Here is an 18,545-nt window from a genome sequence, read left to right as displayed (position 1 = left end):
ATCCCATTGAAATTTTTTTCTTTACACCCGCAAGCATCTTTTATCTTCAAATCTTTTATCTGACACTTTGCTTTCATCTTCCGCATTCCCAAAGAGCACCATAAGATGACTTCATGACCAGTATACAGCCGTTTCGGTTAAATTGTCATGCAATACTTTAACTTGCAGTCACGTGGACCCTTGAGACTAGTGATAAATAGACATGAAACTAAATGAGAAAAAAATCACGACTAAAGGACTGCTGTGGAAAAAAAAAAAAAGGTAATCAAAACAAGAAAGTTCGATTATTGTTCCTCTAAGGGAAAGGCCTGTTGGGAGAAGCTCACTATCAAAATGTAGTTTGGATGTTTTGAAATGAAATCCAAGGAAGGTCACTGTGGCGTTTCCTTTCTTGGAAGCCGGATTGTCTGTCCCAGTTATTTAAAAGAGATTTCGCTCAGCCGACGGGAAGGAGCTTGACTGGCAAGCCTCATAAGTCAGCCGGCCACTAAAGGTCCTTCCTCAGACTATAAATGATATTTATCGGGTGCGACAAGGGTCAGTAATCGATACACGTCGGTTTTGTCTCCAACTAATTGGGAATCAAAAGTGATCAAGCTGACCGCTATTATTTTGCTGTCTGAAAAGCTTGACATTATTCCCACGTGAGGAAATAAGATTAGTGAAATAATTAGGTTTCATATGCTGTAATGTTAAATGGCCGCATGAAGGGAGGGGAGAAAAAAAAAACAAAAAACTGTCGTACGTGCTGTAACCGGGTGCAACGGCGTCACGTTGCCTGTGATCTCCAAAATCAGTCAGGCAGACCACGCTCCCGCCGCACAAGCGCTGATGAAGTGGATTCATAATGGGGTAAGAGCAAGGCAAGGGAGGGGCTCACATTTTATTGTGTACTTAAGGAGGTGCAAGTCGCTGCATATGTGGAAGTGTCAAGATTGTGAAACCTGATGGTGAGGGGGAGAGAGAGAAAGAGAGAGGTCGTATCTTAAAAAATCTCTAAGTCGGGATACTTGGAAGTTGAGGGGAAAAAAAATCTAATTCTAACCGGCAACAGATTGCATCACCCCTTGAAGGCCTCACTGTGTTTCATTTTCAACGTAACACAGCACTTAATTTTAAGCGGAGTGTAAACGTAACATCTGAGAGAGTGCAGTTAAAATGGATCCTTGAAATAAAACACGACGCATGACAAGGGGAGAAAAAAAAAATGTTGTGATGCCCACCTGACATATTTTCCTCCTCAGAAGCACCTCGGGCTTATGTTGATGAAACATGTCAAAATTACTGTGAGCACTTTTTTTTCTCTCTCTCTCTCTCTCTCTCTCTGACAGAACAACGGCCTTTACAAACGTTTATTAAGCAGAAACACTGAATGATTTGCTTCATGTTATTTTCGAGTGACGCCAAATGAAGTGATACAGACAATACAAAATGACCAATTAAGGTGATTAATAGAACGCTTGGATGGAGAGTGGCAGAGTTGTTCCTTCCAATTAAAACAGATGCAGGAGTGCTACTACTACGTTAACGCTCACAAGCAACAGCATCAATCGTCTTGTTTTGATGTATGGAGCATCTTTGTCACAATGACAGCGCGCAAATCGACGAGACAGACCCATCTCGGTGACGTGTGAAATGGATGACAAACATCTCGTGCATTACAGATGCCCTCGACTCACAATGATGATTCATTTTCTTGTCTGAATGCTTCATAGGACGACTCATTTTCTTTTCGTGCAATATGCACATGACTATTTCTCTTGTTATTGGACCCTGCTGGTGTTATTCCATGCCGTTGGTGTTTAACTCAAGGCCCGAGGGCCAGTTGTGGCCCACTACATCATTTTCTGGTCTTGTCTGCTCCGTGTCCAGGAAGACCTCGTTCATCATTCAAAAATCTTTGTGGGCGTGGTCGTTCCATCCCATTTTTTACATTATATTGTGACAGGAAATTAACGATCTAGTTTGTTGTATCGGTCAAATGGTTAAAATGTTATTTCAGTTGTTACAATATGTGGAATTGATGTATAAATAATCACATCGAATTTTACTGTATTTTAAATAGAATTCGGAATGAAAGAAAAACACGCCCAAGTATTTCATTGTTACTTTTACGCAGATGATTGAAGTGGATGAAGGCTCACCTTTTTTGTTTTCCTATAACAACCATCGACTTAGCGTTCCGCGACAATTAGGATTATACGTGTGTGCCAGAAAGCGGATTTTTAATACCACTTTGTCCCTGTTTCATTCAGTTGTACGATGCTGATTCACCCCACGTTCCCTATCGACCACCTGACAGACACTTTTTCACCCCGTGAGAGATTAGTATTTAACATGCGGCAACTGTAAGCCCTCCTGCATAATTAAAAGTAACGGCAGGCCGCATGGAGAAGCGAAACGATGCAAACGAAATGAAATGTGGTGAAAGATTTTTCCCGATGCCCTGCATTCTTATACTATATCTTATGTAGACTGAAAGCCCTGACTATAATCTCCCCAAACACAGACACAAGGCTATTATCATTCGGCAGCAGCAATGAGCATACACACAAAACAGAGGCGAGGAACACAGCTTACGTCCCCACAATAGATCTGGAAGACCTCATTAGTCTCCAGAGCCAAAGTCGAGTGCGAGCCCAGGCCGACGCCGTCGTCCTCTTCTGCCAATAGCGACGCAAGGAAGCTAATGGCTAAATGGAAATGTGCAACTTGTTCAGTGCAGATTGGGCCTACCTGCATCTGTCAATGACGCACTTGCTCATTATAAATAGGCTGCTGGAGAGGAAAATCAAGCTTGCCGTGGTATTGTTTGCGTGGCCTTGCCATCTCTACAGAGAATGGGAACTGGCTATTTAAACATTGCAAAAGAACACGTGCCGTCGGGGTCGGCCCGAGGGAAAAAGTTTTATACAAACAAACCATGTCGGTGACTTGCTGTTGCGACAATTCATTTTAATGGGTAAACCAAAATAATTTGAATGCCCCAATGTCCATGCTTTTTTGTTTATTGCGAATCAAACAAACTCATATTTTCAGTGAATTTAATTATACGGAATTAATTGTTGGCGCCCCCTTGAGTCCACGGCACCGTTTGCATCGGCCTATCTTGCCGATTAGGCGAGCCTGTGCGCAATCAATGTTTTTAAATAGAAATCAAATTGCTGAGATATTGATGCATGCACCAACTAGCTCTCCATAGAAGCTGGCTGAAAAATGATTGGAGAGTAATGTGGAGTCAAATCATGACAGACAGAATATTGGTGGCTTGATGAGGAATGAAAAGTACACGCATTATTAACTGCTGTACAAGAGGAAAAACAGACAAATCCATTTATTTTCTACAGCATTCATCCTCATTAGGATCAGGGTGAACTCTAGCGCCTATCTCGGTACGCCCCGGATTGGTCGCCAGCCAATTTTAGTACCTGTAGCCTAAAGTTCAGACTAAAATAATACTACGGTTAAATAAAAAATAAAAAAATTGACACGGCCTTCAGTGGTGACTGTATTGCAGTCTTTAAGAGCGAATTTACAAGATGGGGAAAAAAATTAATTCATCACATTAGTTGATATAGTCATTATAACTTGACAGTACGCCATAATGATCTGGACTCTGACCTCGTTTTGTGCCTCTAATTCAATTTATGAGAAAAGCACAGTGCTTGAGGGAAAACAACAAATAAGTGACAGAAGGCATCAATCGTGTGTTTTGACAGCCCGATTTTCGAAATAAGACTTTTTTTTTTTTTCAAACTGATCACAAACTTTTTTTTTTTTTTTTTTTAAATGGTGTCTGTGCTACCTGGTAGCAAATAGTCCACGACCCATGGTTGGGAATCTAGTGGGGATGTTGCAAAACGCATCTGCTCTCATAGTTATTGTGCCCAGAATAGCTAATCTATTTCCAATCATATTTCTACCTCTCTTTTATGATACATTTCAGTGTATTCATTCATCTGATCAAAGTCTTGTAGCGTCATTGCCCTCCAGCGACCAAGCTGTTTTTCCTTTTCCTTATTTTCCCTTTTCTCCTCCGGGGACTGCTTTTGTCAGACCAAGAAATAATGTTTCCTTCCTCTTTTACCCGTAACTACTTTTATACAGTAAGTCAAAAATATATATATAAGGATGTAGTTACCATGCCAACGGTGTTCACGACATTGATCCGGTGTTGTGTCGGTGTGCATATGTGTAAGCGAGCGTACAAAGGCTGAAAAAAGGTTTAACAAGGCAAGTCAATGGTAATCACAGGAGGCTGCATAAAGACTTGTTCAATATTACAACACTGAAAGAACAGTGTGAATGAAAACATAGCCTCAGTTATTATTTTTTGACACTGTATTTCAAAGTGTTCATTTCTCCTGTGGCCGAGGGTATTTGAACTACAGCATGTGCTCTCTTTTTGTTTGGTGTGTGTGGTCATTTCAAATGCTGCAAGGATTGTCAATGTGAAATTAAGCACGCAGCGGAGGTTAATTAAAATAAAATCGGTCCTACATGTCACAACTCGTCATTTTGAAACAGATTTGACCGATAATGTGTTTGGTGCAGAGTGAGACGGAACTGATGAGCCGTCCTACCTTGGCAGCCATGACCATTGAAGAGCCTCCCCGGATGCCCAAAATGGGTATGTGAGTCTGGGCCGAGATGAAGTCCAGGATCTGGGCGATGGCCTCCTGGTCCGTGTCGTCGCCAAAAACCACGCCTTGCAAAGAGTTCCGGGACATTTGGGTACAGATCCGATTGATGATGCTCTTTGGATCGGTCTCGTTCATGGTGACCACCTCCACCTTTGGTGGGTAAGGGATGTGCAGGAAGTCCTCTTTCTCAAGTCCCGCCCCCAGGGCCACTTCACTAGAGTTCCCGACCAAGATGACAGCGATGCTGAGGGAGCTGATGAGTTTGGGGTTGATTGGGGGAAGAACCTGGGGCCCGGGGGAGTAATGAGGAGGAATGACAACACCACGCTGGGTGCTGCCTCCCCTCGGGCCACCCTGCCCTCCAGGGGCGCCTCCTGGTCCTGAACCTGGACCTCCCCCTCTGCCCCGAGCCCCGCAGACGGGCTGCAGGAGCGCTAAAAGAATAAGAAAGAGCAGGAGCAGCTGTGGCTGAGCATTTGGGTGACGCGATCTCTGTTTTAGGGTTACAGCAGGAGGACGATGGGGGCAGGAGGCGGAGAGAAGGTGTGCTTCCTGAGGACAGGCGGGAGACGGGGGGAGGCTGACGAGCATTGTGGAGGAGTGTAAATGCCGTCCCTGCAGGAAGGAGACAAAAAAAGGATAGCTGTTATTAAGAGCGTATCCAAACACACAGCGGGCTTCGGGAAAAAAACATTTAGCTCGTCAAACTAAATAAAAATGATCTGAATCAGAACTGACTGAAACTACTTTGTGATTTGTTTCCTGAAAGTAATGACTGGTGACTACTAGTTCAGTACGCTCTTGCCCAAAGTCAGTTGGGTTACTAATAAGACACAAGGGGGACACAAGGAGGCCTCTCTTTTACCAACTCCACCTATTTACTGTTTTGATGATCCTCCTCCACACACGTTTCCTCCTCTCAGTTGCTTCCTCCTCCAAGCCTGTCTGAAGTGGAGCGCAGACCTATTATTTCCTATTATTACTATTATTTACAGCTCCTTATTAGCCGCCACACAAAAAGCAGCACAGTGGAGCATAAAAGGAGACAAGCGTGAAGTGGGGGTGGGGGGGTTCGAGAGACTAAACGTAAGTGGAGAGGGAGGTGACAGGCAGAGAGAAACACTATTAGTCATAGCTTGTTGGGAACATAATGCTGAGAGGTTTTCTTACAGCTGCAAGTGTGTTTGCATGCATGAATATGATTACAATATGGACGGGTATTAGACTAGATTGTCTTTATTGGCTATGGGTGAGTTTAGCTTGACATAGCTTATGAGCAGCCTCATTGTTCTCACTTGTTGCCTGCTTTTTAGCAGCATTTCCCACTGCAGCTGTTTTTCTAAACCTGTTTTTGGACCAACCTGATCTCCGACTTTGCCTGTTCTCCCGATTTCTGCCGTCTGCTTGACCTGCTTTCTAAGTCCCTACCGCCTTGGAAATTGGATTTGGATTTGGGGATTTTGGACTATTTGGGATGACCTTATACCCCCTGATTACTGGCTTTGGACCCAACTTAGAAGTTTGACTCTTATATAGAGAATATAGGAGGTCTGATAATGACAGATTAGTCAGTCTCAATGACAGATGCATGATTGTAATTGTAAACTAGCTAAATTCTCCACGAGGACCCAAGCCAAGCGAGAGAAAGAAAAGGAGGAGGAGGAAGCGAGTGGGAGGAAGGCAGCAGAGAGCAGAGGAGAGAATAAATAGAGACATCCACAAAGAGAGATGGAGGTGGAGGAAGAAACGGCAAGAAGAAACCCTGAAGATGTATCGGGGAAGAGCTGCTGAGGGGCGACACAAAGCACGCGGAAATTTGTGGAAAAGAGGACATGAAAAGCATGATGACGAAAAAGAAGAACATAGGGTTAAAGGAGGATGCTCGGATTACTTCAATAAAAAAGTGGGAAAAGGATATGAAATATACAAAAGCGCAATTGAATCCACAGAGCCAAGTCAAATGAAAGAAGCTATTCCCCCCCCCCAAAAAAAAAAATCAAGGCTATAAGTATGACAAGATCACAGAGCGACAGTCGCCCATTTGAATTCGTATGTGTAACAGTCGTGCTCTGTTGCCATAGTAACAATTCAAATGTGCTCGTGCAACACGGTGATGGACAGGAAGATTCAACTTGTGAGCCGCAACGCCTCGCATGTCCTCGCCCGATAAGGCGCTATTTTATTTCTTATTTTGGCAAATACAAAGCTGTTTATAAAGAATTGTACACACACTGTGCTACATTGCAGATGGAGATGAGCCAGCGCTCCGCCTCTTAGTTTACCTCACATTAAAAATGAATCTCCAGAAAGAGCTACAGGCACGATGGAGGCTGACTTAGGTGCTGTTGCCCCATTTGGACTAATCAGTACCATCCAACATCTCCACTGTCATAAAGGGCTCCCTAATTAATACCTTTTAAATGGCGGGTGTCACAAGTGGATCATTTAACTCACAGACATCCAACCCTGCGGCGAGTCGAGACCTCTCGCTTGATGAACGCTGACAGCATTTACGCGGCAATTAGAGCCACATATGGAGCAGCAGCGTTCAAAAGTGAGCGGCAGCTGCACAATAGCACACCCGGGTGTGCGTGGACGTACAACTCGGAGGAAAATGCGGTCAACTCAAAGCTTCTCATGGGTACACTGATGCATGAGCACACAAGACGAAGGTCAAACGCCTTTTGCATCCTTGTCATTTGACATCTGAACCCTCAGTTTGCACAATATGAAGAAATACTACGTGCCATGGTACAGCCATGAGTTATCTCACATCTAAGCACAGATCGAGGAAGCTTATCAAACCGCCAACGGAATGGGGAGGGCAGCTCCCTCCGTCGACCTGCCGATAAATATTCTGCGTGATCCATCGTGCTATGCACTGTTCGTCTGAGTCAAATACTGCACGTTCAACATATTACTCTAGTGTTTTTCAACATTTATTGAGCAAAGGAACATTTTATAGATTAAAATGTTATATAAAAACATCTAAAAAAATTCTATAAAGCTTGATTATGTGAAATAGCTCCTCATTCTCACTCTAGGTTGCTGGTATACAGTTAGGATAGCCACGACAAAATATATTTATATCAATTATTTAATCGATTAATTGAAAAATTGGTAACATTTTGTTTTGCATTATAACCCCCCCCTCCACCTTTTAGTGTTCATTAACCAATTGTATTGTTTACTGACAAAAATAACTAAACTTGACTCTCCATTGTAAAACCAGATGTTTGGAAATGTATTTTAATTCAGCAAAAAAGATCATTAGTCTGTTTTCATGAATATTTACTGATAGTACACAAACTCCTGAAGAAGATTTTCAGAAGGAACGCACCTCCAGATTGTAACGCACGTAGGCGCTCGTAATCGGCCTCGATAATGTCCCTCGAGATTTGAGGTGGTGGGCTGCGCTTTACAGTACGGCGCGTGAAAGGCATTGCGGCTAACGCAAGCTGACGGGCGTATCTATTTACATTAAGTGGGCAGTCAATTGCAGGTAAAGGCGGCAGGCACGTGTGTCATCTCAGCTTACTGACAACAGGCCACATCATTTATATATAATAAATGATTTCAAGGATCATACAAAGCATTTTGAATAGTGTCACATCTCTGAAAAACCTTTCAATGAAAATCTAAACATCTCACAGGAGAGATTAGAAGGAGTCGACAGCATTTGGCATTTTCACATTGTGTCACAGCGTGTCCCCCAATAATTCAGAAATGTTCAGCAACGCTGTTTAACATTCTTAATAGGTCAATCGTCAGCTGTTGATCATGCCTATTATCATTCCACTAACAAGACACGTCGGTTTGTTTATTATATCGCCCAAGAGGTCCTCATTATGTTGAAGTGCAGAAACACAGAAATAACAGGAATTAATAAAGAGCATAAAAAATAGATTTGTTGATGCATTATTTGGTTCAAACATTGTTTTATTATTGTTATTATTTGACTCTCATTCACATTCATACACAGTTGAGAGAATATTTAGCTACCAAATAAATCCCCAAATCTTTCTATTTGTATTTAATTACATCTTAATGATTTGGAGGGAAAACCTTTTTGTTTTCCACAAGTGTGCCGGCTAAAAAAAAAAAAAAACGATCAAAGAAACATTTAATCTGTCCAAACAACAACAAAATCCCAGTGCCATGGTTTGTGAATGACACTGGGTGGCAACTACGTCGTGCACGACTCGGCAGCGCTCAGTCAGGTAATGCGATGTCATGCGGCTGTAATGACTCGATCCCTGCATGAGGAATGAAAGCCAAGACATTTTCTATTTGCAGCCTCTGTAATTAATCAATTCAAAAAGTCAAAGTGGCGGAACGTATGCCAAAACCTTGTCCAACGTTGGCCACTTATGCAATAGACCATGACAACTAAATCACAGACTGGAAAGACAGGTTGTCACAAGTATTAAAAAAAACACTTTCTAATTGAGTTGTCAACTGAAGGAATCAAAAGTTTGTGGGGAAAAAAATTGATGAATGCAGTCAGAGCTTACAATTGTAACGCCTCCAAGCACAATTAGCAAACAGGCTTTTTGATTCGCTGAAAATGGACCTCATATATCACACAAAACACAGCCATCGTGTGAAACGCCATCTGAGTGAGCATTCAGTTCACAACCCTCTTTGATTTGCTTTAACTGTGACTGCTGCTGCTCTTTTATTTCCTCCGGCCGGCCAGCGGCTTTGTTTTGAAATCAGCAAAGAAAGTGTGTTTGCAATATTTAAATATTTCATCACCTGCTCTTACAAATGGACTACTAACACATTAATCGGCACGAGGCTATTAAGTATAACAATGACTGCAGTGATTTAATACACAGCTACAAAAAAATAAAAATAAAACACTCAAATGTTGTGAACTAAACTGGTCTGAGTCGTGAATCTTTAGGGCTTAAAATGAGTCCCCATCACACTATGTTCAACCGATGCTTAACATACAGGTGGTGTTCAAAATTAGCCATCATGGCGTTAGCAACAGTTAGCATCTTGTCTACAAGCCAGAAAAACAAGGGGGAACATTACTTCACTGACAAAGTTCTTATGATTACATGCACTTTTGCCAGGTCAAGAATCCTCTCTTGGCTAATGAGACACACTCCACATCTCCAATGTCGCGCTGAGGCTGCCTCGGCTCTTTAAATAACACAATCTGCTCTCTTCGGCTCAAGCAAATAGACGAGACGAGGCAGTGCGGATACACACGCTCGCTCACATAGATAGCGCTAGCGGCGCGATAACCAAACACACACACGTTAAGGGATGGGGGAAAGGTTGAGGGCCCATCTTTTCCCTGGGGTCTTCATTACCTCATTGAAGTCATTTATTCCACCAAGCTTATAGTATATCTGCTGCTCTGGAATTAAGTTAGCAGTCGAGAGACGTTTCCCTCGACGGAAGCGAGGGCCGCTTAACCCTCGGAGGGTCTCGGCCATCATGGTTTCAAAGCTAAACAATATGCTGCCCACTTCTGCTGTATGTTTAATATGTCAAGAGAGCCCTTTTCAGTTATTCTGCATGAGATATGAAAAATGTTTCCTCACACAATCAGAAGCAGTAACGCTGTCTTGGGCTGATGTGTGACATCTTTTTGTGTGCCCATTAAAATTTGGTGCCCGGCTCAGAGTGGAGCAGCTGTGTTCTGAATGATGTTTGGCTGAAGAGATGGACAGATTTTTATTCAAAGACACGTCACACGTACTGTGGGACACATCTTGTTCTTTGGGACGTGTCGTTGGGGAGAACAAGATGTAGATGAATAATAGTTACACAATAACAGAAAATAAACCGAGCACCGCGGAAGACTCATCCAAGCCACCATCGACTGTTGATGAACCAAATCTCACATTTTTGATGGCATGGTATCGACTGAGTGCCCATTAGGATGGAAAGAGGAGCAGAAAAAGTACGGACAGGGTTCTCTATCAAATTGTCATTTTTCCGTTAGTGTACTCATTATTTCGCAGTAATGGGACCTGGTTCCATTAAAAACGCTTGCTTGCCTCCATCTCGTCAAAGGATGCTCACTCAGAATCAGTCTTGAGAGTAGTGAGATAAATTCCATGAACCATGTTCTCGCCTCACAAAAGCAAAAGAATATATGATGCCATAAGACATTTTTTTTTTTTGCTTATTTTTGATCTGTTTGACTTGACATCACATAGCCCCACCTTCCAGGCTTGCTACTTGCCCCCTTGAAGGGAGCATTGCTCACTTTTAGCCTTCCTCCTGACCAGTGATCCCCTGTGCCCTGCATCTTCAAGACGCCCGGGAACTCGCTAACAACCGCCGCGCTTTCCTCTTACAGCTGTGTCACCCCTGCAGGGAAAGAGCCGTGCCAGTCTGCAGCTTTCTGCTTTTCAAAAATCCCTGATCTTCTGCCACTAATTTGGCGACAACCTGCAGTCGCCAGTGTGTGTCTCTACGAAGGACGTATTAACAGGAACAGGTGGTGGCACAGATAGAGCTGTTCATTTGCATTAGATTAGCAAAAGAAAATATCAGCACGTGGATGTTAACTGTTAGCTTGCGTGCCTGCGGGATTTCCAATTGTTTACATTCAGTTAGTGGAGACTGATTTGAATACCGTATTTTCCACACTATAAGGCGCACCGGATTATAAGGCGCACCTTCAATGAATGGCCCATTTTAAAACTTTGTCCATATATAAGGCGCGCCGGATTATAAGGCGCACCTTCAACGAATGGCCCATTTTAAAACTTTGTCTATAAATAAATCCATATATTTGGACATGCCTGCTGTAGTGGCTCAATATTGGTCCATATATAAGGCGCACTGGATTATAAGGCGCACTTTTGAGAAAATTGGAGGTTTTTAGGTGCGCCGTATAGTGCGGAAAATACGGTACATAACGAGTAATTCCTGTAGTTTGACACTCCTCACAACTGAGGCTAGCAATAAACAGTTTGAAGCCTCTTTAAAAAAAATACTAATACCATCTGACAAACTTCCACTTGTTGTGAGTGAAGTGAGTTGAAGTGAGCTCCAGCAGCGTCCAACAGGTCAAAGAATTGTTGACTGGCATTCTTCGCCGGCTCCCCATTAAAGGTCAGCTATTGATTGCAATTCAGCCAATTACTTTCAGAAGCTTGCAATCAGATCATGTTTCTCCGTCTTCGATTCCCACGAGGGAGACGCAGAGGTCTATGCCGGGGGTTTGACGCTTTCTTGTGAATCCTCATATCTATTTTCTGTTCAGCGTTTGGAGGACCGTGCCATCCAGTATTGCTTGGTCTTGTTCCGCTCTCACCCAACAGCTCCCTTTCATCTTCACACTTCAACCCTTTGCTCAGCTCACGCTTCTCATCTTTCTTTTTTGTTCCATCTGTGTGGAAAAGCGTCAAAGGAGCGTTAAAAGACCCTCTTTGGACGCGACATGCAAAGTGGCAGTTCTTGATGGAATTTGTGATCGTGTTATTCGTTGTCACTCACAACCAGGACGCAAAAAAGGCTGCAGCGTCAGGGAGCGAGAGAAAGCAACGGAACGAGAAAAAAAAAAAATCACTTGTGTTGCACACATTGCAGATCTGTGGTGCAGATCTGGGGAGGCGAGCGGCGTTTGAGCAGCACGCCAAGGAGCGCAGCAGCGTGGGTAGAGGCGGCATCGCAGCATCGGGCCCCCTCCTCTCTATTCTTAGCTCTTCCTCCTCCTATCACAGTCACACATGACGAGGTGTAGGGAGGTAGAATATAAAAAAAATTATATAGAATAGGATTCGTACTCGCCTATCCGTTTTCAGGTTGGTTATTTATGTTGCTAATGCAATTGAATAGAATTTAAAATGGTGGTGCTTTAAAGCTCTGGGGGTCACCCAGGTTTTTCATCATCACCTGTAATCCTTCCACGACTTAATCAACATTTGTAAAGCCGCACTTTGTGACTCATCGGACCAACATCTTGTTGCCCTCAACTGTTGCCACTCTGCACACAATCAGGACACCCAAGTGGGAGGGGGGGGGGGGGGTCGTTGCTTGGCTCCCGTAATCCCTTCAATCTTCAGTACGCAAAGTGAAAAGATGCAACATCACAGCTCGGCAATGTCAGGGCCTCCTTGTCGCTAACGCTCTCAAAGTGAGAGCCTGTGCACAGAGCTGTTGGCATCCAGTTCACACATCCTTGAGTAGGAAGCTTGTCCTCCAAACAGAGTTCAAAGTCAGTACGCTGCAATGTCAGTCCACCATAGGGAGTCAGACAAAATATCAATAACGATATGTGGCCTATGTGCTCCTCCTAACATATGGTCAGATTAGAAAAAAATAAATAAAGAAGATTCGCCATTTGGATCCGCTCTTCCAGTTTTTGCTCCAAGAAGACAAAAAAGATGGGCAGAATCCGCACAAGGCAGGAGGCCAAAGAGAAATCTCTAGACGGGATTTGACATGTTCTCCATTTTACACACAAGGAAAAGAAGCTGCGAAGGTTACACGCTCTTTGAGCTTTCCGACGAATCGCTCGTTTATGTCCATCGAGTGTCTTGACTGCTAGCAAAATAGTATTCAATTGGCAGAATATCATCAGTAAATTAATTTTTCTTGATTATTTTTTCTAAATTCTAAGCAGTTGAGAAGAAGGGATGTGATTTTTAATGATGTAATAATTCAGAAGTTATTCTCGCTAAAAAAATAACAAGAACTTGGGTCTGTTGTCTTCATAGTGTTTGCTTATTTTTGGGAGTTTCTTAGTGATGCAATATTCCTTTTTTTTTGCCTGCAGTGTTTCACATCTTCATGCATATTCTTACATACAATTCCCACCATTATCCTGCCATTTTTAAAATGCTCCTTTTATCCATCTGAGTCACTATGAAAAAAAAAAAAAAACTAGCATCTCATACCATCGCGCTTGCTGCCTTTGTGCAGTCGCTATTGTCTAGACCCGTTTTCCCAGTGTGAAGCCGCGTGCTTATTGAAGTCAGAACCTTGTTATCGCTTAGCTCAATAGCGGAAAAGACTAGAAACAGAAAGACTAGATTCCAATAACATGTCAAGGGAGGCTGCCACTGTTCACATGAACTGAAATACAATACGTCAAAAAGATGCTTTGTGTTGTGTATCAATTGATAAAGAGTAGCAACATTTATTTTTATTTGAAGGAAGCAGCTACTGTCATGTCAATCTAATCAGCTCAGTAGTGCTGGATGGTATAATTCAAACTGGTAGTGATGGGACTGTTTTATTTGCCTCGGAAGGCCAACTAATTTGCCGAAACCAGCTTCAACATTTTGACTGAAATTACTCAATAATCTTTGGCCTACCTTGAACATTGCCAGCCCGGATCTCCTCACTGCTCTTCACAACTGGCATGATGGAGTGAGCTGGGATTCGATTCCTCCTCTCATAGCCTCGGATGAAAGGTGGGTGGGTGGGCACAGGAAGTCACACACGAGAAGGCTGATGGGGTGAGAGCTTTTTTTGTCAAGTGTGAGCTGCCAGTGAGTTTGTAGATTCACTTGAGTGATGTCAACTTTTGGAATGGTAACTAAAATAGTCAACTTCAAGTTGGTGGGAATTTTAACTTGCTGCTAAACGTGAATTACAAGGAGGTAAAAGATGTGGGCCGAGGGTGATGGAACATCATGGCGAGATGTTGCTTCATTGGCATTTTTTTTTTTTCTTTTCTCGCCTGCTCCGGCGCTGGTGACAGCTCTGCCAGGTCTCCTCCCAGAAGTCTGTGCGAAACACGGTTGCCGTGGAGATGAGAAGGCGATGAGAAGCAGTGTACCCTATGTATTTATATATACTCCTCTTCTTTTCTTCTGTTCTTTTTCCTCATGGACTTTCTATGCCTCGGTTCACTTCGGTTTGTAGCCAGCCGTGTTTTAGCGCTTTATCGGCTCAAGACTCACAGTTGTCTTCAGTCTGAACGAGAGAAGAAGGAGAAGGAGAGTTACAAAATGAATTGTTCAATACTCAATGTCAAAATGCTGGAGGTTGTTTTTGCTGTTCTGTGGATCTATTTGAGGACAAGAAACACTAACAGTGATTTAGTTTTATATGTTCACAAACCACCATTGATAGCAATCAAATTACCATAAAAAAGTTTATTTCTCTGTTTAATTTAAAAATTTAAACACATAGTATGATATCATTTCATTAAACACATTAGAAAATATTTTATATAAGTGAACTTTGACTTTGACTTTGACTTTGAACGCTAATTTGTATTTTTGATGAAAATTATATAAATAGCTAGTTTGTATTTTTAAGATGAAGATTTTAAAAACTTTAATGGAATAATTTAATTTGGGGTTGACAGAAAGAAAAATGTGAAATTTTATCGTGCGTAGTGGGTCAACTCATACGGGTTCCACTTTTCAAATGAAACAACTAAAATTACATTTTAAAATGTATGAAAAAGCACATCTACATTGGAACCTCAAAAGTTGAACCAGAGTTTGCATGAAATTTTATCTCACAAAGCACATGCAAAAGCCACACAGAAAGACAAGACCCAAGATTTAAAGACCAAACCTGAAAAGGTGCAGGTTTCCACCAGGTACATGGAAGTACAGATTTTTCTTTTCCTCAAATCAATGATTAAGTACCTTTTACGATTGCATGACTTTTTCACTTTAGTTGTATCTTGTTTTGAGTCTAAGGTTGATTCCCAGCTGTTGAGAGTCCAGGTACACTTGCAGCAGTCAGGCCAGGTATTTACAAGGCACATATCTCTCTGTTTCTAGGAGCGCTATCATGCTATAGAAAGTTTTGCAGGGTTACAGGCATGTATATTAACTATGAATCTAATTTTCCACGAAATATGAGTAATTTTGATCGCAAGTTACGGAAGTAAGACGCCTTGATCACTTAAACCACCACTGTGATTACACTCGCCAGTCAACTGGAGGTGCGTTTAATGCCCGCTCACAAAGTAGGACATCTCAATATTACATTTAAATGAAGATGCAAAACGGCAATGACTAATACTTGAGCACATTGCAGAAAGAACTAGAGACATTTGATTATTTATTTGATGCGCCGAAATTTGAACAGCGCCATATCAACTCAAGTTGCAGGGACAGCTTTTTTGGGAACTTTTTTAGTCGGCTCACGTTATGACGTCATACAGTGATGATCCGGTCGTTTCCTTGGATCAGGCGGGGGTGGTACTTAGAGAGCTTTGAATGTATTTAAAAAGATTTATTTCAACGTAGAGTTTAACTCAAAGTCAAAACCAACATTTTGTGACATTTCAGCTCAGAGAGATTTAGAGGTTTTTTTGTGTGACGTCCTACGAAAGGTTGCAATAGTTAACAAGGCGGGAAAGAGTGATGATAACCATAGAACCAAAAATGGAAGTTGTATGGCTTCAGAAAGTGTCCCATTGTTTAGTTTAGTGTGAGCAACACAATCCATTAAACATCAATCCCATACACAAATGTCATTTGAAATTCTTGAGTCCTAACATTAATAGCGTAACACAAAAAAATACACGTCGGAACTCAGATATCATCCAAGCTACTTTAACTTCTGCAGATTCTAAATGAAAACAAAGAAGTCTACTGTTTCAAACGAATGTAGCAATATTACAAATTTCCACCAAAATGCACCGTGACGAGAAAACGCGAACAAACTCAATTGCATAATCACGATTACACGCGCTTGCACAATGGGCTGCACTTAAAACGACTGAGTCAACTTATATAAGCCAACGGAGCCACTTGGACCGCATTTAAGTACTTTGAGCTGCTTTCTGCCATCAATTAGAAAAGGTCAAGGAGTGAAGATTTCCTCTTTGGCTTAAATCCTCATCAGGTGATGTACTGCTACTGCTGCATCTAATACACGTCAATGAAGCGGCATACATACATATAGATAAGAGATGGATAAAGATCAAAAGCCCGGCCCTGGAAATAACCAATTAGTCACAGCGGGGTGAAAGAGAGGAGCTGCTGACTTTGGAAAGTTCATGCACAATACAGTTCCATGCAGATCAGTCCTACTGGCTCATGCTCACTTGTGCTATAGGCTCTACTCACCCAATTAAATCTTTTCTGCCACACATAATGTAAAGAGCACAGTCGAGATGTTTGTTTGTTTGAGACGCAAAGGCAGAGCAAAAAAGAAGCAGCCCGTTTTGCCTTCATAAATGCATCGTATACACACACACAAAAAAGGTGACGATGTTTCACCCCAAGTTGAAAAGGGGAAGCAACCATAAAAGGTGTAAGAGCAATAAAAACAAAAATGAGGGAGAGAGAGTGGCAGTGTTGGGATCGTTTAGTCATGTCTGTTATTGCGACATGTCTATTATAATCTGTCTATCAGTCTGTCTCACTCTGTTAAGGGGAAGTAAATGGAAAATCATGAGGCTTTTGGAACATTCACATCATAAAAACATTGTTTCATTTACCGATTCATATATTTGGATAGTTAGAAAGGGTGAGCTTGTAAAAATGTACCGAAAGGTGCAGGAAGAATAAATATAACATCTGGAATTCATGGCAAAAATCGAAATAAACAACTCGATTTAAAGAGCAACGTATAATTGCCTAGTGGTCAAAATTATGTTGAAAGAGTTTCACCTCATATTCCAAGGCAAAGCTTTTTGTTTCCCAAACTTTTCACCTCAAAACAGAATTACAAATGTTTTCCAATCCCACCATCCAAACTTATGCCACAACATTAATAATACACAACAAACCGAATTTATTACAACAAATATGAATCAACCAAGAAACATAGCTGTCAATCGTCAACCGGATTAAAAAAAAAATGTAATAAAATTGCGACCAATTTTGGGCCCCGAGCTTGACTTTGGGCAACTATGGTTGAGTGCATGTGCGTGATATTATTGATGTGTGTTTTATGCATACGTAAAGCACACACAAATACACACAGACAGACAGATAGACAGACACTAAACGATAGTTAACCTACCTAGAGTAACATCTAAGAATCCCGCAAGTATGGTGCAAAGTAAATGGGTGTAGAGAGGGACCAAAAGAGAAGGAAAAAAAGGGCAGGTAAAGTCATTCATGGAGTTGATTTCATTTTTTTTTTTTAGAAGTAAAATTGATCCAAATCGATAAGAGATGAAATAGATAGAAAGAGATGGAATGACAGGAGAGTGTCAAAGAGGAAAAGAAATTATGGCAAGCAAAAGTCCACTTTGGTCAGTCATAAACAGAGAAAATTGTACACCAGGTAGATGGAGAAATAGATGAGGAGGCAGATAATGGACAGAGAGACTATGTGAAAAGAAGAAGCACCTCCCAGCACTGCGATGAGGAAGAGGAAAAATATAAAACGAAAGAAAAAATGGAATACTCCAAAGCCTTCCGTGTTTGCTCTTTTTTGTGAGGCAAAGAGTGGGGGGCTTTCGGTTCGACCCTTTCCCCCCCACTCTCTCTGAGCGTCTCCCCCTCTTGCGTTCCTCCTCAAAGAAAGATGCAAGCTTCCCTGTGGATGAGCGTTAAGCCTCCGCCTGCGCAGATGTTGGACATGGCACTCGCAATAAAGTGTGGAGGCGAGAGCACCATTGGTTGGTGTGAGGCGCAACGCTCAACTCAAAGTGTGCTCACTTGCTCTCCTCCAAAGAGAGAGACGGTGAAGGGGAGAGGGAGAGTTCTGTAGAGGTGGGGTCCCTTGTAGGATGCTCAATGAGACGCTCCAAAAAGGGATGCTGCAACAATTGGGAGGGAAGAGAGCCTTGCATTCTGGGAGCAATGGCTCCCTCTGTTGGTGTATTCCAGAAATTCAAACGGTTTCGCTCTAGCCCAGGGAAATATTTGGAGGCCCGCGGCGTGGCCCTTTAAAAACAAACGAAAAATTGGGGGCAAAAAAAGGGAGAAAAATGACATAGAAGAACAAAGACAAATAAAAAAAAGATAAATAAAGAGGAAAAAAAAAGAAATTATTTAT

General features: G+C 42.1%; 1 protein-coding gene across 6 annotated transcripts in view; it reads right to left on the bottom strand.

The window, feature by feature from the left end:
- Window positions 1-18,508, bottom strand: part of grin2bb (glutamate receptor, ionotropic, N-methyl D-aspartate 2B, genome duplicate b) — a 58,068-nt gene extending 39,560 nt beyond the window's left edge. For 4 of the 6 annotated variants that reach the window (XM_068650621.1, XM_049721042.1, XM_049721045.1 and 1 more), the window contains exons 1-3: window positions 17,562-18,508; window positions 13,937-14,540; window positions 4,584-5,258 (exon numbers count right to left, since the gene is read on the bottom strand). In XM_068650621.1, the coding sequence (XP_068506722.1) occupies window positions 4,584-5,258; window positions 13,937-13,945 (684 nt within the window). In that variant the 5' untranslated portion in view covers window positions 13,946-14,540; window positions 17,562-18,508. The other 2 variants (XM_049721043.2, XM_049721044.2) reach the window with 2 other exon arrangements.
- Between the last annotated feature and the right edge of the window lie 37 nt (window positions 18,509-18,545).

This window comes from Syngnathus scovelli, chromosome 5 (genome assembly GCF_024217435.2).
Source record: "Syngnathus scovelli strain Florida chromosome 5, RoL_Ssco_1.2, whole genome shotgun sequence".
Classification (NCBI taxonomy): domain Eukaryota; kingdom Metazoa; phylum Chordata; class Actinopteri; order Syngnathiformes; family Syngnathidae; genus Syngnathus; species Syngnathus scovelli.
The sequence above is the reverse complement of the archived record's forward strand: the minus strand, read 5'-3'. Positions and strand labels throughout refer to the sequence as shown.